Source organism: Mya arenaria, chromosome 12 (genome assembly GCF_026914265.1).
Source record: "Mya arenaria isolate MELC-2E11 chromosome 12, ASM2691426v1".
In the NCBI taxonomy this organism is placed as follows: domain Eukaryota; kingdom Metazoa; phylum Mollusca; class Bivalvia; order Myida; family Myidae; genus Mya; species Mya arenaria.
Genome location: NC_069133.1, coordinates 28,072,625 through 28,092,485, shown reverse-complemented (window position 1 = coordinate 28,092,485; position 19,861 = coordinate 28,072,625). Strand labels below are relative to the sequence as shown.

The window sequence follows — 19,861 nt, the reverse complement described above, 5'->3', positions numbered from 1 at the left end:
ATCATTTACAAGATAGTGTACGAAGATTGGCAGCTGGGAGTGTTTGCTGGGTTCATTACAGAGAGCATAAGAACTCATGTTCAATTTCCATGGGGTGAGTTTGGGGGTTCAATTTCCATAGTGTGAGTTTCGAGCAAAAATGAATTATATGTAACAACTTATCACTGTTTCAGCTTATCAAGAATTATCCTTATCAAGCAGATCATCAGCAAATACTGTGAATAGTATATTATGTCTAAAACGTTTGACAATTATCAAAACAATTATTCGCTTGCGTAATCCAATTTCCTCTGTTTCTCTGCTAAACATGCTAGTCTTACCAAGGCATAGATGATGTTGTACTTGGGAGACCAGTTCATACACAACACAAGAAATGTAAAAATGATAAACGCCCATTAGTGTGGCGACCCTGGTGCAATATGACCCTGTGCCTTCATTCTTACACTGTGTTTACTGTCTCTATTACAAGTGAGAGTTATTTCCCTTATTATTAAAGACTCCATTTTCACTATCAGAACTTATGCTTTTCAGATTTTGCAAATTGGATGTATGGAGCTTCTCTAGATGGAGATAATCTCCCAGATATAATTGCAGAAGAAGAATTTCCCAATAAGGTACTTGAATTACTTTTTAACAGAATTCTGTCTTGGGTTGAGTGAAGTTGGGCAAGGTGATTGGTGCCTGGAAGTGCGCTTTAGTCTAAGGCTGTAGATTGGGGATTTTGATTTTTTTATAGTAGATCACATGATACGTATATACTTAATTCGCAACACCTCAATCAAGTTAAATTGAAGAAACGCCACTTATGAACTTAAACTTGGTCACAGCACAAATTAACCAAAAATCACATTCACCGTGAATAACATGCTACCAGTTTATTATGAAAATTGATTTTAATGGGAATTATGGCTGTTTCAGCCTAAAAGAGGTCTAAAAGATGCCCCGAAATAGCTACAGACTTCATTGAAACATTATAAGAAGTCATTGTAATTTTTAACAAAACATGAAAATATATATATATATACATACATGTAAATAAATGAATATACTAATATGTGTCAAGTTTCTGACAGGTTTTGGACTTTGAATTACCTCTGTTGATTGGTGCTGGCCTTGGCATTATTGCTACACTGCTGTTAGTGCCAATTACATTGTGTGTATGCTGCTGTCGCTGTTGCGGACGGTGTGGTGGCAGCATTACATCAGCTGACATTGGCAAACACAAGAAAGCATGCCAGATTGCAAATGGTGTCATTTTACTAGCATGCATCGGCATAGTAGGGTAAGATCTGCTGCAAGTGTTTGAAGGATTATGTGGTCCATTTTGCTCTCAGTGGTTTCACTTGTATTGATTCTAGCTATTTCTCTTAATTATATGTCTGAGACTAAACATTTCTGTTTATCTGAAAAATGTACAGTTGAAACCCATTGGCTCTGTATTGCTTGGGTCGATTTCCTCATTGGCTCAAACTGGATGTAAAGGACTGATTGGCTCGATATTTGCATGTCTCTGGGATATTAAGCCAACAGGTTTCCACAGTATATATATTTTTTTTAACTAATGTAATCAGTAAAATTGCAAAATTTTCCCTACATTACATATGCTGCAAATGTCAATTAACAAATTTATGTGTAGAGCAATGGCTTTCTGTGTGCCCATGAGCGTGGATCGCCTGACTGGCAGCCCGGGCATTGTGCTGGAGTCGGTTGAAGCCTCCATCGAGGATGTCATCACATTTCTACACATGTTTCTCAAGGTGACACCCCTCTTCACAATTGACTTAGTCAGAATTCAAAAGTAGCTAGCAATCTTTGTATGAGGGGCATTCAGATATGCAACTGAACCTATAATAGTTTTGCTGTATTAAATTGTTCTAAAGTTATTGCATAATCTGATGAAGCTACATTTAAGGAAATAATTTTAAACATTCAGTAATATACAAAATATGACAGGCATGTGTATACATACCCCTAGGGTAAGATCACTTGAACACCTGCATTAAGTACTAAATTGTAAATTGTTGACCTGTTCCATGACTCAACAAATGACTCAATACATTCCATTGAAAAAATAAATATCTTTGGTCCTAAAGCAGTCTATAAGAATAAAATTGTCATACATTTGGACGTTTATTTAGGCTTACATGTACCTATAAAATGTTGGTGCTAGCATGTCCATGCTTGTAAATGAAGAAAGTGTTGATTGCTAAATTTGTCTTTTATCTTCAGTAACTGAAATACATTTTCTGTATATCAAAGGGTATTTGCAGTATGAAAGAATTGTATTTTTTAGAACATGGTTGACAAGTTTTTCAAATCATACACTTTGTATAGTCTACATTAATACTTTCACTTCTACACCTAAACAACTACCCTTGAGATTCTAGGAAATGATAAAGAGCCAAAATTATTGTACAAATGTATGAAGGTGTAAGGGGGGGGGGGATTAAAAATTATCAAAATACTGGATTTTTCACTGGCTACCCCAATTGAGGCAGGCAAGTGAATCCTGTGCCCTAGTTGCATTTTACTGTGTATCTCTCTGAAACTTTAAAAATATGGTGTTGAACAAAGATTTTAAAGTTAATTATGATTTTTTTTAAATATTATAATCAGTCTGTCAGTCACAAATCTCATTTAAAGAATATGCTTTTCTTTCAAGGATATTACAGCCGTTGTTCTTCATAATGCAAACAGCACAACTGAAGATGTTAAAACAAGAATCCTTAGTAAGAGCATTTATGTTCAACATACAGACTGTTATATTTGTTATGCCCCCTTTTGAAAAAAGTGGGGTATATTGTTTTGCACATGTCGGTCGGTCTGTCTGTCTGTCTGTCGGTCGGTCGGAATACCAAATGGTTTCCGATCAATAACTTGAGAACGCTTTGACCGAGGGACCTCATACTTGGTATGTGTATTGGTCATCACCAGCAGATGAACCCTATTGATTTTGAGGTCAGTGGGTCAAAGGTCAAGGTCAGTGTGACCTTTACATGAAAAACGGTTTCCGATCAATAACTTGAGAACGCTTTGACCCAGGAACCTCATACTTGGTAGGTGTATTGGTCATGACCAGCAGATGAACCCTATTGATTTTGAGGTCAGTGGGTCAAAGGTCAAGGTCAGTGTGACCTTAACATGAAAAACGGTTTCCGATCAATAACTTGAGAACGCTTTGACCCAGGGACCTCATACTAGGTAGGCTTATTGGTCATGACCAGCAGATGAACCCTATTGATTTTGAGGTCAGTGGGTCAAAGGTCAAGGTCAGTGTGACTGTAAGCTGAAAAAAGGTTTTCTGATTGTCCATATTTTAAGTGTCCAAATCCTACTAACAATTTGGCTCCCAAGGGGGCATAAATGTTTCACTAACATCTCTTGTTTATGTTTAAAGTTTGTCTTTCTTTCCTTCCTTCTTTTTTATTACATTTTCAAAAAACTTGGCCAGATAATATCTGGTTAAAAACTAGGTCACTAGGTCAAATATTAAGAAAAAAAAATGTGTTTAAGTTTCTCATTCCTCTCAAAAATTCATAAATGTTGACTAACCGTTAAGAAACTCAGTCTCATTCAGAATAAGTCATCTCGGGTAAAATAAAGGGCAATAGGTCAATTCAGGGAAAATAATGCATCTATAAATTCAGCAGTGTTTATCCAGTCTTCATGAAACACAGTCAGATTTTTGGTCAAAATAATATTGAAGATCAGTGTTCATCCAATCTTCAAGAAACTTAATCAGAATATTTTTTGGCTGTATGTTTAGTACCAGAAGGAAAAGGAAAAATCTTGCTCCAATGCGGTTTCCGCATTAACCCCTTGTTAAATAATTAATCGTTAGCGTACTATTTCAGATTTCACTTAAACAATAATGACATATTACAAATTGCCTCGTAAAGAATTGAATGGCTTTTATCAGAAAAAAAGGCATTCTCATATTACTTGGTGAAGTTTGTGTTTTAAATTACTTATCCATTATATAATATTGTACATTGTAACTATTTGGAATAGTAAAATTGCATCCATTTCCTGATGTCAGGTTTGCCTGAAAGCTTGGCCGGTGCAGTTCTCTTGGACACGGATGCCCACATCACAGATATCAACACAACTGTGCAGGATTTCATATCTGGTAAAACAATTCTTATTCAATTTTTCTGTCTTTTATATGGCTCATAATATATACTGTTTATTATCAAAAACAAGACCAATTCCACACAGAGCCGACATTGGATTCAATATACTGATTCATTATAGAAGTTTTCAAAATATTCACTTTATGATATTATTATGTATTATTATATATCAAAGTCAGATTCATATTGTTTTGATAATTAACATGTTTAGAGACAAATGTATGATATATATGTGTATTTATATTTGCACAGCCAAGTTTCCGCAGTTCATTTGTGGCAAAAATATGTGTATTTCCAGTGTTGTCAGACATTTCCAAAATGGTTCCCAGTGTGAACATGAGTGTGGTCAATGTGCTGGGTCACAGCTTGGCTCTGGTCAGCGGGCTGGATGCCCTGGATAATGACCTGCAGACCTTGTATAACCAGTGTCAGACAGACGGCCACTCGTTCTGTGATGACCTGCCCCAGGGTGGTGAACAGAGCCTTGATGTACCCACACAGGAGGTAGGCTTACTGTAAAAATGTTAAAAAAAAGTTACAAGTGTTTGGAAAATGAGTTTAATAACCATATTGAAAATTTGAAAAACCTGATCATCAATTGTAAATTTTTAAGAAAGAATCTTAGAGGATGTATGAGGAATCTTTGATTTCAAAATATAAATAGTCATTGAAATTAGACTTTTGAATGAACAATTCCGAATTCTTATACTATTGCTTGGCATCAAATTTTTGAAGAAGCTGTTATATAAAATTCAGAATTTGAGCAAGCGCGGAAGACAATTTGCCAGTGCAGGGCTTGCGGGCTAAGATGTTAATTTCAACCACTGATAAACTGATTCTGTTTAAAAGGGAAGGGAAACTTGTACTGTTCTTATCACAGTTCTACAAATCTTTTGAGGGTTTTGATGTTCTGGTTCAAAACCATCCAGAATCATAATAATTTATACTGTGTACTCTACAAATCCCCTTTCTTGTTCTCTAGCTGGAAGATGTGGTGGACATCCTACAAACTCTGGTAGACGAGGCTGAAGATGCTGACCTCCAACAAATTGTCAACACGGTAACCATATAGTTTTATACCCTTTGCTGTTTAAAATTCAGTTTTCTTTTTTTGCATGAATTTCCTTCTTAAGTTCAATGGGAATTGACGAAATACATTTTTTTGCTGAACTTGCCTCTCCTGCAAGCTGATTTCAAAATGTCCTTGCCCAGAAAGATTTTAAACATGCCCAAATAAATTTAAGCAATAAAAACTTTCTTTCATGTGTTGGCATTTGTTTCTCCTGGCTTTGCCTCTTCTACATAGTGTTGACTGAAAATTATTACATATTTATGCATGTACAATGTACGTAAAGTTTAAAATGTAAATGTCAGTAAGAAATGCACTAGTTACACAAGTATTCACGAGTAAGTGACATCAATTATAAACCAGTCAAGATTGAATAATGCATCATCAGTTCCTTTGACAGCTTCATGAAAAAGCTATGATTGTTAATGCATTTGATGTATTTTTATTTAGATTTCCAATTTGTATTCATTTTGAACCATTTCTGTTACCGTTTTTTATAAGTTGCCTGATGGGAGCAGACAGGTTAAAATTCTTATCTGTCTGCTGGAAATTTAATTTGTCTCTGGCCAGGTTGTTTTTATTCGAAGTCTTGCTATATTTTGTTACCAGTTTACATATGAGTCTTATCTTGCCAGTAGTTTTTTTTTATGGAATTATGGATTGTATAAAGAATGTATTGAGGTATTGTCTGGCTTACCATTATAATAAATATATGATTAATGCGTTTCCTGACAAGTGCTGATAAGATTTTATGCATCAGTAATTTGATTTTGCATTTTCAGACATCATCAATCTTCTCTCTCCTACCGGAGATGATCAGAAACTCCAGTGGGGATGCCTTGTCAAGTAGGTTATTATAAACTTTGGGCCAAGTCGAACAATGTCAATGTTGAGTTATTGACATAATGCTAAAAATTGGATTACATGTCTGTCATTGTTAAATTACCAATCTTGGTTCACTAAAGAATCTATCAAATCAAAATGCATGAGCAGTGCATTTACATATTTGCCTTGGTTAAAAGTTTTGTAATTTTAATTAAGAGCGACTCTGCTACATTCTTGGAATGAAACTGTTGCTGAAAAAGACACATCAGTGAAACTTCTTTGAAAAAAAATCTTGACAAAGTGTTCTAGATTGGTATTTTTTTTTCTTTAATGACTACCAAACAATTTTTCAGATTATGTTTAGACTAAACATAATCTCAAAAATTGTTTGGAAGTCATTAAAGGAAAAAAACAAACAATCAAGAACATCAAGAATTAAAGTAAGTTGTACACAGTTGAGTTAAATGCTAAGCCAATGACTTGATATTGTAAAAGTATACTAGATAGATTTATATTTGTAAGGTTTTAAATTCATGTTCTGATAAATCTTAATTTATTAAACCCTCGCAAAGAATGAGCAGTTTACAGTAAACAGATTGGTTTGTTGTAGGTGCAGTGTCGACGCTGGACACAGTGCCGGATGAACTGGACGGGATGGTGGTGGACATCCTTCACAACTTTAACTTTGTAGGAAACTGAATAAGTTATCCTTAGGAATACAGCTTTGTACTTGAGTTGTGTTGTCTAAAATATTTGAGACCCCATTTTGTTTTCAAACTATTATTATGCCGATAAACTGATTAAAACATGATTTCAATATTATTTACAATTTAACGGTAGTTTAAAAGTATCACAAACCTAATCCAGTGGTTTCTATCAAAAGAAAAAGTATCCTCATGTTCACTATTGCCTATTCTGACAAGCCTGCATTAGGTGAAAAATTTTACTGAACAAGATATGCCACAACCTAAAATATAATGGCTGACAGGAAATGAATAAGGTCTAAATAGGTCATATTAATGCCCAGAAATTCTCTGTATAATTTGCAGAGTTCCAGTGACATTGGTCTTGAAAACATGCTGGAACCAGTCAAGGATGGGGTAGACTTGATCGAAGACTTCAAACCGAAAGTGTGAGTAATGCTTTCATGTGGCACCTTTGTGCTAATCTGTCCATTGGAACTATGTTATGACAATGAACACATAAGGTACAGGTAAGGATATTGACACAATGATTAGACTTCAATTTGGGACGCATGTTACATTGTTACTAATTGTGCGATTTTATGATACCAGCATATACAAAACTAATAGATTCTTTATCGCCTTATGCTGAAGTGAGTAATCTGTCGGTAGAGTAGACAACATTTTTATTCCTATCATTAGAATAAATGTAAAGTCACCTTTTTGTCTTTACTGTAGATCTAATAATCAAAAGAAATGTTCATTGTATGCTCCGTCCATTAAAGCATTAAAAATTCTTTCAGATCCCTGTAAATTCTTTCATTGTATGTTTTAGATTCCTCGGCTCGGCAGTACTGGGCGGGTGGCTGGGTGTGCTGTGCGTGATGGTCCTGGTAGGGCTAGTTCTTGGATTCCTGTGTACGCGTCCATTTGTTACCATGGCCCGGCATGGCAGATCCAAAGCGGGCCATTGTGGATCCACCTGTATCATGTGGTAGGAAATATTGGGACTCTTGATGTCATTCATTTCTCCTAAAACAATTCTGAACTCCCCCCCTATAGAAGTGTGAGAATTCAAAATCATCCGGTTTAGAATTCTTTCCTCAAAAAATATTATTCTGTTAAATCCTAATCAGATAGCAACAATTCTTCGAAAACCGGTTTTTAACAAATAGTTTAAAGCAGAGTGTGTTTGCTTCATTATACTCAATGCTGCATATAGCTGCTATATTATGTATCTCTGTATTATTTCCTGAAACTGCATCACTTCTATTCCTGCAGCTCTGTATACATCGGGTGCTTGCCCGTCTTCCTGGCCCTTCTACTGGGTTCTGTACTACTGGTGGTCGGGGGCAACCTCGCAGTGATCTGCCAGCCCATTGCAGACTACACTGTGTTTCATAAGGTTTGTCTTATTTTAAATGTTTGAAGATAGCTGTGTACATTGGGAGCCTCGCACCAAGTCTTATTAAAAGAATCAATAAGTAGCCTATAGCAACATTCATGTGGTAATTGTAATTTGTAATACAGCAAAAAGTACATTAATGGTTTTCAGGGGCGTACATATTTAGCATGTACTCGCAACCAGTTTGTAGGGGGGTCCTCCCCCCTGAATTTTCTTGTTTGATGGTGCAATTTGGCTTATATTTCATGGCTTTTTTGTATTTAAAATCACTAATATTTTACACAAATCACATGTAAATTGCAAACAAAGATGAAACATTTCGGCCTTTTTTCAACCATTACGTCTTGTACTTAACTGTATTGTTTGCTTTACATGTTACTATTATGGGTACCATTGTACCTTAACCGGGTAAGGGTTGGGTTTTAACATCAAATTTCGCATTTAAATTTTAAATGTTTGTCATGTTTCAGTTATTTTTTCAGTAGTTCTAGCTCGAGTATTTGCGTAATGCAAGGTACGCCGCTGGTTTTGTTGTTACCTAGTAATCACCATGGTATTATACAGATGGTAGACAGTGGCTGGCTAACAGGTGGACAACCTTTGGGGACAATGATCCTGGACACTGACGAATTCAACATTTCTACATATGATATCATCAAGTAAGTGGTATATGACTGTGTATTAATTTATAGAGGGTATAAGACATGGATTGAAATTCAAATCTTCCAAATTCTGAATACTTGCATTATCATTTGGTGATATGATTTTCTAAGTTTGATTTATGTATTAGCCTTTTTCTCATTTTATTTAAAAACGCAATCATTAATTTACCCTCTCATCTTAAATTTGAATTTTTAGGACATCTGTTTTTAAAAAAAAAATAGGAAAAAAGAAAATAGGCCAAGTTCTCTGTCATGGCCGTGGTGTTGGTACTCAGGGTCTTGTAGAAACTTCTGACATTAATGAGAAATCATTAAAGATATTCACATGAAACCTAGAACAATTGATAAAAGTGTTATTGTTATTTTTTGCTTAATTAAACCATTCATTTAGCACAAGCCATGCTCAAAATGTTTTGCACAAATGGCTCTAAACTAGGGTTCACTTTGAAATTACCCACTTAGTAAAAGTAAACTACAATGACTAATAACAGAAATTTGGCTGATATTTTTTGGCGAATGAACTTTGGCATCTGCTAGCAGTACTGATGTTTATATCTTGACTGCTTATTAGGGAATGTCGTGCAGGAGGTACACTTCTTTCTACGGTGAACTTGAGCAGTGTACTGGACATTGTAGACACATATAACATCTCAAAGGTAAGTGGCCATTGTCTTCAAATACTTGCACAGTTAAACAAATACTTACACTGGAAGCTGTCAACGAATTCAAGTAGAGCTTTTTGAAGATAAACATATCTAGCTGCATGATTTTATTGTACATTTAACATGAAATACCCGCGTCTGTTGCTCTATCTAGTACCTGCCGTCTATTGGACCGGATTTGGTCAGTCAGGTGAACGACAGTGTCCAGGACCTGGTCACATTTGACATCTCTCAACTGACCTCATTGACCGCAAACCTCACTATTCAACAGGGGAAGAATGATAGCATCCAGGAGGTGGGCTTTTTATTTCTGACTTTGCATAGCGTTTCTTACTTAGTTAACAGTATTTGGTAGAAAAAGTTATTTCTTTATACATTTGGTTTTGTGTTTTTAGAGAATGCAACAAGGTCTACATAACTACTGACAAACAATTACACCAGTCAGTCAGTCAGTCGCTTGGTTTGATTGGTCTGACATTCAATGCAATTTTTCTTGTCAAGGGCTTATATTGAAGTATAATTGTTCAAAGTTAATTAAAATTCATACAATGGTTAATCACAGCATGAGGAAGTGCAGTGTACAAGGGCCATAACTTTATTTTAGCTGATTACAGAGTTATTGCGCTTTGTAACATTTTCTTGTACAAATCATAACTTGAAAACTACTAGATGGAATTTATTATAACTTTATACAATGATAATGCACAATGGGAGGAAGAGCAGTGTACAAGAACCATAATTCTATTCACAGCATTGTCAATCTTGGAATTTCTAAATATTTCACTGTCATTTTCTGTGGGCTGCTTTCAGGGGTATAAATCATATTCAATGACAGCTGTAGTTAATTTTAACTTATCCTTCTGTAGGTGGTATCCGCCCTGGACACAGCAGACCTCCCTGGCCTGGCAGACAACCTGACTTCTCTAGCCGACAACCTTACACATCAGGTAACTAAATGTTCTCTATTACCCCGCCCCTACCCACCCTGGGCTCTGAGCAGACCTCCCTGGCTTGGCAGACAACCTGATTTCTCTAGCCGACAACCTTACACGTCAGGTAACTAAATGTTCTCTATTACCCCGCCCCTTCTCGCTTTGGACTCAGCAGACCTCCCTGGCCTGGCAGATAACCTTTTGCATGTGAGCACTCAGGTTGATATATCAGCAACTACTAGATGTATTGCATTGAGACTTTACACAATGAAACTCAACTATCCAACCTGCTTGAACAACCAAGTTAGATAACTCTATTTTTGCAGAAAATGCAAATTATTGCCCTTTATTATTCAACTTAGATATTCTGGTTCAGGTTTTGCATGTAAGCACATCTAAGGCAATATCTCAGCAAACACATGTATTGCATAGAAACTTCAGATATATGCATAACCTATTTCATTATTGAATATTATGCAAATAATGAGCCTTTATTTTGCGATTTAGAAATTATGATCAAAATTTTGCTTGTTAGCACACATAGGTTAACATCTCAGAAACTACTTAATGTTTTGCATTGTAAACCATCCAACCTACATCAATAACCAAGTTAGAAAACCGTATTTTGAATATGATGCAAATATTTATGGCCCGTTGTTATTCAACTTGGAAATTCTGATTAAGGTCAATTTAAGTCAATATCTCAGCAAATACATCATGTATTGCATTGGAAATTTATACAATGGCTACCATCCATCCAACCATCGTGAATAATTAAGTTAGATAACTCTGTCTGGCATATACCGTAATGTAAATTTTGCACCTTAATTATTCAACTTAAGAATCCTGGCTAAGGTTTTGCTTATAAGCCTATTTAAGTCATTTAAACTCAGCAACTACTTGATGTATTGCATTGAAACTTTATACAATTTATACAAGTATGATTCTGCTATCTTGCATTATTATGCCCGTTTATTATTTGAATTAGAAATTCTGTTTAAGGTTTTGCATATAATCAAATTTTACAGTGATCCATGCATGTTACCAAAACTTACCAATCCTTAAAAATAAAAGCAGCAGAATCATTGAGCAAACTGTCACTGTGACAGCTCTTTTTTCCTGACTATATGTCAATACATGAGGCCCTACTGAATTGAATTTTTTCATGTTTCAGGACTACAAGTCAGCATATGAGGCCTTGGCATTGAATGTTACCTTTCTCCACACCTCACAGGAGGGGCCTCTACGGACCCAACTGGTGAGTTCACTAGTTGATTAATAAATTTATATATAAACTACTGAATATGAACAAGCCCAGCTGGCATTTTACCAGTGCAGGGCTTAAGGGGCTTGTTCTAATTTCAACCTCTATTTTATATTTTCAGGCTACGTTGGAGTCATTGCTGGATGATGTTGAATTGGCTTTGACATCCATGAAGGTATGGTATGGTATAAATGGATGATAAAAGAATTTTGGAATATGAAACCAAATTATATGAGTAGCTTATGAAGTTAATGAACTTCTGTTGTTGTTTCTACCTCACCTGAGAACAAAGTGCTCAGTGTGAGCTATTGTAATTGTCCAGTGTTCGTGTTTTGTCAATATGTTCCTTTAAACAACTTATCCTAAACCACTTGGACAATTTCAACCAAACTTCACAAGAATGATCCTTGGGTGGTTCACTTCCAGGTTTCTTTAATAAAAGTGGTTCGATGCGATTAAATGTTCCTTTAAGATGACCCTTTGATGAAAGAAAAAAAAAATCCAACTTGAATATTGTAAGAGTTAGGGCCCTTTGTCTTTTTTTAAAAACAAATACATACTTTTCAGGTTTTATAAGCCCATTTAAAAAACAGGACGTTTTACAAGCATTTGTCCATTCATCACCAAATTTGGTCAGAAGATGTATACGCATAATACCTTAGACAGGTTTGATAACTAGCGAAATCGTTGTAGGCACCCGAGAGTTATTGCCCTTTAATTATAGAAATGTCTAGAGCACCATTAAAGTTTTACTCAAGTGAGTGATAAAGGGCCATCTTGACCCTCTTGTACATCTAACCAGAGCACTTCTTAGCCATGCAAGCTCTTTTGATCACCTGATGTATGTTGTGCATTATCTGCAGTCAATTTTTGCTTTTAACAACTTATTCTCCCAAACTACTGGGTCAATTTCAATCAAACTTTACTGGAATGTATTTATTGTTGTGTATTTGAGCTTGACCAGTAGCCTTTTTTCATGGCTTCACAGTAAGGAAACCAGTTTAGATTTCTATGAAAGGAACAGATCAGGTTTATTCTTATTTTACCAGCTAAAAGTTGTTTTCACAACCGATCAAAAATAAATTAGTATTAACTAAATGCATAAATGCCATTATGAAAACAGAGGAACAGTTTATCCTACAATGTCATGTTTGTTTCTCTAAGGAGGATGTAACAAGACTGACAGGCAGTGTTGAGAACATCACAAACTACATCACTACAGAGGCAGCCTCTAGTATCGGTCAGGTAGGGTCATTCACATGCTCAATGTACATGTTTAATGTCCTTACATACTTGTTTTTGGGGGTGTAATGATTCCTTGACTCATTAGCTATGAGTTTAATCTTATCAAAGCCATTAAGCCACTTGACAGCCAAGTTTCCTCCTCAATTATTAAAGGGCATTCTTTAGCACTACGGTCCAAGCAAGCATATTTTTTCTTGAATAATATACTGAATACAAAGTAGTACACCATTCATTGTTGGTAAATTTATGAAATTGCTCTTATTTCTAGTTATGATACTAGTTTAAAACATATGCTACATGTAGTTTTGCATAATAATTATTTATCTTCTCCTTATATGTCATAAGTGAACTTAGGAGAGTATTGATATTTTCAGGCTTTGGATGAATTCCTAGAGAACCTGACTGATATTCCAATGGCTTTTGCGAAAGACTTATTAAACACTGTGAGATTTGGTTTTATTTTAGGCTTTTCTGTAGTTTAATGAAAAATAAAGTTGACTAAATTATAACTTGATAAACTCACTGTTTTACACAGCGAGTTGATACTATGTTTCTGACATTTGAGAAGTTTTCAAAACAAATCAATGATGTTATTTCTGGTATGACTTCATTAGGCTAAAGTTTGGCAGGTGCAATAGCTGACTTTACGCAAATAGGCAGTTGTGTAATTTCATTTTGACAGGTTGAAGTATTTTTCATACCAAAAACCCCTAATTTGAAATAAAAACTGAATGGGGGGAGGGGTTGAAGGGGTTAATATTCTGTCTGGCACCGATCTGTGTAATCCCAAATTGGCCCTAGCTACCCGCTGTTTGGCCAATATTTGAACAGAAGAAAGAAAGTCAGGCTATCATGATGGCCTTTGTGTCATTTGGTGTCGTTGTTGTTGCGAACATAATGACAGACAGGATGAGCATTGGTGTTAGCTCCACAAGTCTCTTGCTAATGATTTTAAAGCATTGAAATAGAAAGATAAATTGTTTCTTTCAGTGTAAGATTGCAAATGAAGTTTACTTTGTAAAAATACTAAAAGTAAACATTGCACTTTTAGTCAAATCACCGATCAACTAAAGCTTATGCTCAGTGAAATATAATGCTATCTTACATGGTAATAAAAAATAATTCATTATTATATTTTTGAGAACTTCGAAAAAAATAATCTTTTTACTTCTAATTACTTTAAATTGTTGATGTGAAGAACAGGTGTTCACATCCTTCACCTGAAAAACTTATAAAACACCTTGTATGTATAATATATAAATATACAATTATTTATGTATTAACTCCAGTAACTCTGTACAATTATGTGTTTATTTCTCTTTAAAAAAGAGAAGATATTCATTCCTGAAAACAACATCTGCTTGTCCTTTTAAGGTACAAAGTGAGGTCGGGGAATGCAGCATCCTAGCAGACATCTATGATACTGTCACTGGCTCCATTTGTCATCACTTCTTAAATGCTTTTGTAAGTGTTCATTGTGGATCTTTTATATATGATGGGATATATCTTGTATGCATTAACTGTACACAGAGCAATATATCCACCATGCAATAGCTGTTGTCCACATACTGATCTGTACAAAGACCAATATATCCATTATTTGTCTCCTTCCACATACTGATTATCTGTACTAAGATCAATTTATATCCGCCAATTGCATTCTTTCACTTACAGAACTGTACACAAAGCAATATATCCAACAATTGCCTCCTTCCACATACAGAACTGTACACAGAGTGATATATATTTTTTATATATAATTTGTTTAGACTTACTATTTACTTAAACAAAACCATTTATGTCATTATTGTTTAAAAGAAGCACAAAATTGATAGATTGATTAAATCTTTCACTGCAAAGTCTTTAAAGAACTTGTTTATATAAAGATTTCAAGCATTAACCGTAGAAATGTAACTTTTGGTCTTTTACTACTTTAACCTTACACAATGAACACCATGGCAACACTCAGTTAACCCTGTGTGTTTTAGAGTGTGTTTTGGGGGTCCCTGTACGTTGCTGGGCTGGTCAGTGTGGTGATGATGATAGCCAGTTGCTGCATCACCAAGTACTTCAGGCAAGCTAATGTTGACTTTGTTACATTTCAAACTACAAAGAATTGTTATCCCAACTGCATTTGTTCTCTACATCTGAATCTGTTTAGTTCTGTATCAGTTGGTTATTTGATGGACAGAAATAGATCCATCTTTACAACACTCAATTAATGATGATCAGTGACCTGTTCAGATACATGAAATTCCTTTTTATTCGCTCATCCATAATCAAGAGAAACAAAATGCTAGTAAAGGTATAGTTTTGTGATAAGTTATCTATCTCACATCAGGGTACCATCGGATGAGAGGCGTGTCCGCATTGCAGCCAACACTGCCACGCCAATCTCAGGGTCCCCAGGGGCTGATGTCGTCCTTACCAAATACCGCCTCCGAAATGACAACAACAACACCACCACCAACAACAACTGCAGTGCTGAAAACACTCCGCCAATCTTTCCAAAGTCACAATGTCAGGTTGTCCATTATACAAATAGTAATGTATTGATGTTAGGTATTAGTTGTAGCTATCAATGATTTCCTAGTTTAAAAAACATTTTTTCTCAAAATGTAAAAATGTCATTCCATTTAATTTGGTTAAGATGTGCTGATTATTAAAACTGCAAAATAGAAACTTATAATATTAAAAAAAAATCTTTATAACCTGTTAATTGTTTCTGAACCTGTGGTATTCATGAATTTGATTTATAAAAATTAAGGTACATTTCGTTTAAGAAATTGAATTGTTCCATAGTGGGGGATAAAATCTAAATCATCAGTACTTATTGTTACTGTTGTCATCCGAAGATTTTCCTAATTTGCTGCTTTATAAGACTGATCTGTTTGTGTTTGTAAGCATAAAAGTATTCTGACTGTTTGTATGTCTATATTTAGGTTTTGTGGGAGAAGTGGCACAGGCAGCATAGGTACATCACTGGTCCATTCTCGGCTGGGTTTTTCCACATGCAGGAGCTGGAGGAGAAGCTGCGAGCAGGAAGGCAGACACCGTCAAGGTACTGTAGTCAGGGTTTGGGAAATTGTGTGCAGTGTTACATGGAAATACTTATCTTATAGCTGCACTCTCACAGATTGAACGTTTTGACAACTTTCTTATATTTTTTTGTCTTGGAACGAGCCGATTTATGAACAAATGCATGGAAAACAGTGATATAAGACTGCTGAGGAAAATTGGAGCGCAGATTTTCAAAAATTGATGTTTTTTATGTATTTTTCTTTAACCGTTTTTCGTAACGCTTTTAGCCATAAAACTTTAATTTTCTTTTATCACTGGTTATACCCCCGACAAACGAAGTTTGAAGGGGGTATATTGGAGTCACCCTGTGGTCGGTCGGTCGGTCCGTTGCAATTTACCTTGTCCGGAGCATAACTTAAAAACTACTGGATGGAATTGGATTAAACTTCATACAATGGTAGAGCATAATAAGAGGAAGTGCAGTGTACAATAACCATAACTCTATTCTTGCTTATTACTGAGTTATTGCCCTTTGTTACTTTTTTTGTCCGGAGTATAATAAAATACTGGATGGAATTCATTGGAATTTCATACAATGGTAAAGCACAATGAGAGGAAGTGCAGTGTTCGAGAAACATAACTCTACTTAAGCTAATTACTGAGTTATTGCCCTTTATTTGTTTTTGTGCTGTCAATTTTTTTTCCAGACATTAACTTGCAAACTAATAGATGGAATTTATTGAAACTTCATACAATGGTAAAGCACAATCAGAGGAAGTGCAGTGCACAAGAACCATAACTCTATTTTAGCTAATTACAGAGTTATGGCCTTTAATACTTTTATCTTGTCCCGAGCATAACTTGAAAACTTTTGGATGGAATTTAATAAAATTTCATACAGTGATAGATCATAATGAGAGGAAGTGCAGTGTACAGGAACCGCAATTCTATCTCAGCTAATTACAGAGTTACTGGCCTTTGTTACTTTTTCTTGTCCGGAGCATAACTTGAAAATTATTGGATGGAATTTAATAAAACTTAATACATTGATAGACCATAATGAGAGGAAGCATGTACATGAACCCCAATTCTATTTCAGCCAGTTACAGAGTTATTGCCCTTTGTTACTTTTTTCTTTTCCGGAGCATAACTTGAAAACTACCGGATGGAATGTAATAAAACTTTATACAATGGTACAGCACAATGAGAAGGAGTTCAGTGTACATGAATCATTACACTATTTTAGCAAATTACAGAGTTATTGCCTTTTTCTGTTTTATTTCTTGTCAAACTTTTGTCCGGACAGTAACTTGAAAACTACTAGATGGAATTTCATAAAACTTCATACAATGATAAATCATAATGAGAGGCGGCGTTCGGGGGTATTAATCACCTTCAGTGATAGCTCTAGTTTGCATTTATTTACGCAAAAATTTGCTCATTCCAAAACAAAAAATATATAATTTGTAAAAATGGTAAATCTGTGAGAGTGCAGCTTTAATAAAATGCTATGTAACAAAAGCTACAGTATACAAATACTACATGGCACATCAAAGAACGTTTCTTTAAAAATATGTTTGAGTCGATCTTATAGTGTTTTTAATGTCATACATGTAGTTTATACTTATCATATTCTATTTATTTGAACTGTCAATTTAAATAACTAATATAAATTTGCTACAAATTACTAGTACAAAAATGGTGACACACATCAGATCCCTGATTGTTCTGTATATCTCCTTCAGGCGTGATGTGTCCCTGGACCTTGACCTGCTTCTTGCCAAGATGGAAGATGAACCCAGAAGGGGGACAGATCAGCTGCACAAAGACCATGCAGACACAGCTCAAGATCCTGTTGGCTCTGATGAAGGGATTTACAAGGACCATGTTGAAGAAGTGCCAGACAGAACACCTGTAGTAAAAGCAGAGCTTATTAAATTAAGGAATGAGGAAAAAGCAGCTGAAACTACAGTGAAGGGGAATAGTAATGCGAACCAGCACCTTCAAGGTACAGATATCATAGGTGTGAGGTCTGACACAAATTGTATTGTGTCTGTCAATAATCTGGGGAACACCAGTCCAGAAATAGCTGCTAAGCAACACCAATCACAACTTGATTCAGCCAGTGTAACAGGTCTAAAGTCATTTAGTTTCAATACTACATATGATGTAACATGCATAACAAACACAAAAGATTTGCCAGAATTTGCTAAAAGAAAATTTGAAAATGATAAACATGAAAATATTGATGCTGTACATGAAGATGCAAATAACAGTGGTCTGTCACACCTTGGTAATTTAGAAAGTGATGAAGAACATGAAAAGGAACGAACAGCGGCCATCCCAAGTGGTCTTTTTAATACAAAGGAGTACATGTACACAAGACCACGTATTTCTTGTGCTCTCTGTAGAAAGCATGGGCAAAGCTCTGAAATAACTGGCGCAAACGGGTATTTTGGAATAAGAAAATCATTAGAAAATCCTTTAGGCAACTTTTATGTTGCCAATGAGTCTTTGAATCTTAATAACAACAGTCTAGATGATCACGACATATGTGAGAACTGCTCCGGACCTGATCTTGGACAAGAAAGTGAAGTCTGCAAAAGGAAGATGAAGGAAGTTAGACAAACAAGAAGTGTTCCCTTGAAAATTCAGGTTTGTCCATACCCTGGCCAGGTGCGGGCTCGGTCCCCACGTGCTGCTGCACTGTACAGGCGGTACATAGAGGCCCACTGTGACCCGGTGCATATGAAGGTGGCTGAGACTACAGGAATGGAATCTCATGGTGGGAAGAGGTATTCAGACACAGTAAGAGATAATGAAGCTCAGACCTTACCAGTAAATGAGAAAGAATTCAAACTTTCAAAGAAATTTCAAAGTCTTGAATTGCAAAGGGAGTCATCATCAAAGAATGAGAAGAAAGTGTATAGAGGTGATCTGATCTCATATTTGAACACATCTGCCATCCCTGACAGAGATACCTCTTCTTTTTCTACACATCTTGGTAGAGATGACAATCAGAATCAACAGGCATGTTCTACAATTAACTCAGACAATGTATGCCTAGTTACCTCTGGCAGTACACTAGACAGTGTTGGTGAACCACGCTTCCCTTCCCCTAGGTCTCTTGCTCTGCTATCAGCTGAGGCTGTGCTTAGGCCAACTATTGAAACTAGGCACACTAGAAACCCAACAGCTGCAGCCATGTGCATGGACAAAACTCAGGTCACCTATATGTAGATATTTATATACAATTGTATAATAAAATTGTTAAAGATATTAACATGAGTACCTGAAAAAGTGTTCAAACGGCTAAGTGTACACTATGATCGTTTGATATACTTTGTATATTTCCAATGTAATTCACATTATCTATATCAGGAGCTTAAATTTACTACATAGTTTATGCAATATATTTTTTTTTTTTATACATTGTATGTTGTATAAGTTGACTTTATTTTGTTTTGGTTGTTACTAAATTATAAGGTTAATAAACAAGTTTGAGGATAGTTGTTATTGGAGTTGATGAGCTCTAGTTTCTAGTAGAACATGTATGCCTCCTCCTGACAGCAGTGAATAAGTTAAATGGATAATTTAAATTTTAAGTGGGTCATGCAAGTTATACTGATTATTGCTTTAAGGTCAAATAAAGTGGTGACCAATATTATGATTAACATGCCATGTCGATGTTTTCTTAATCCCTTGATTGCCCTTGTTGTTTGTTTAATCCTCAAATAAATACATCACACTTCCTTTTCAACAGGCAATAAATCGTTTAGGATGGGTAGTAACTAATTAAATTGTCACAGTGGTGTATACGGTTAGGTAATCTAGCCAGGCAGTGTAAAGATAAAAATCAATATTCTTCGTCTGTGAAACTTGGTAACTATGAAAGTTATGATTGATGTCCTTTGGGTGTCCGAAAATTAGGTACGCAAAATAAATTATTTTTGGAAATAA

The 19,861-nt window shown here is 35.5% G+C and overlaps 1 protein-coding gene across 1 annotated transcript; it reads left to right on the top strand.

Annotated features, from left to right (window-relative positions):
• Positions 1-19,262, top strand: LOC128212088 (prominin-1-A-like). The gene is made up of 26 exons (XM_052917346.1): positions 1-94; positions 532-614; positions 1,074-1,282; positions 1,637-1,757; positions 2,663-2,729; positions 4,040-4,129; positions 4,432-4,637; positions 5,116-5,193; positions 5,985-6,048; positions 6,638-6,714; positions 7,077-7,159; positions 7,546-7,704; positions 7,992-8,115; positions 8,680-8,774; positions 9,349-9,433; positions 9,594-9,734; positions 10,306-10,386; positions 11,546-11,629; positions 11,757-11,810; positions 12,800-12,880; positions 13,255-13,323; positions 14,255-14,344; positions 14,869-14,954; positions 15,222-15,405; positions 15,823-15,941; positions 17,647-19,262. Exons 2-26 carry the CDS (start codon positions 546-548, stop codon positions 19,139-19,141), a joined length of 4,011 nt encoding a protein of 1,336 aa, XP_052773306.1. The 5' UTR covers positions 1-94; positions 532-545; the 3' UTR covers positions 19,142-19,262.
• The last annotated feature ends 599 nt before the right edge of the window (positions 19,263-19,861 follow it).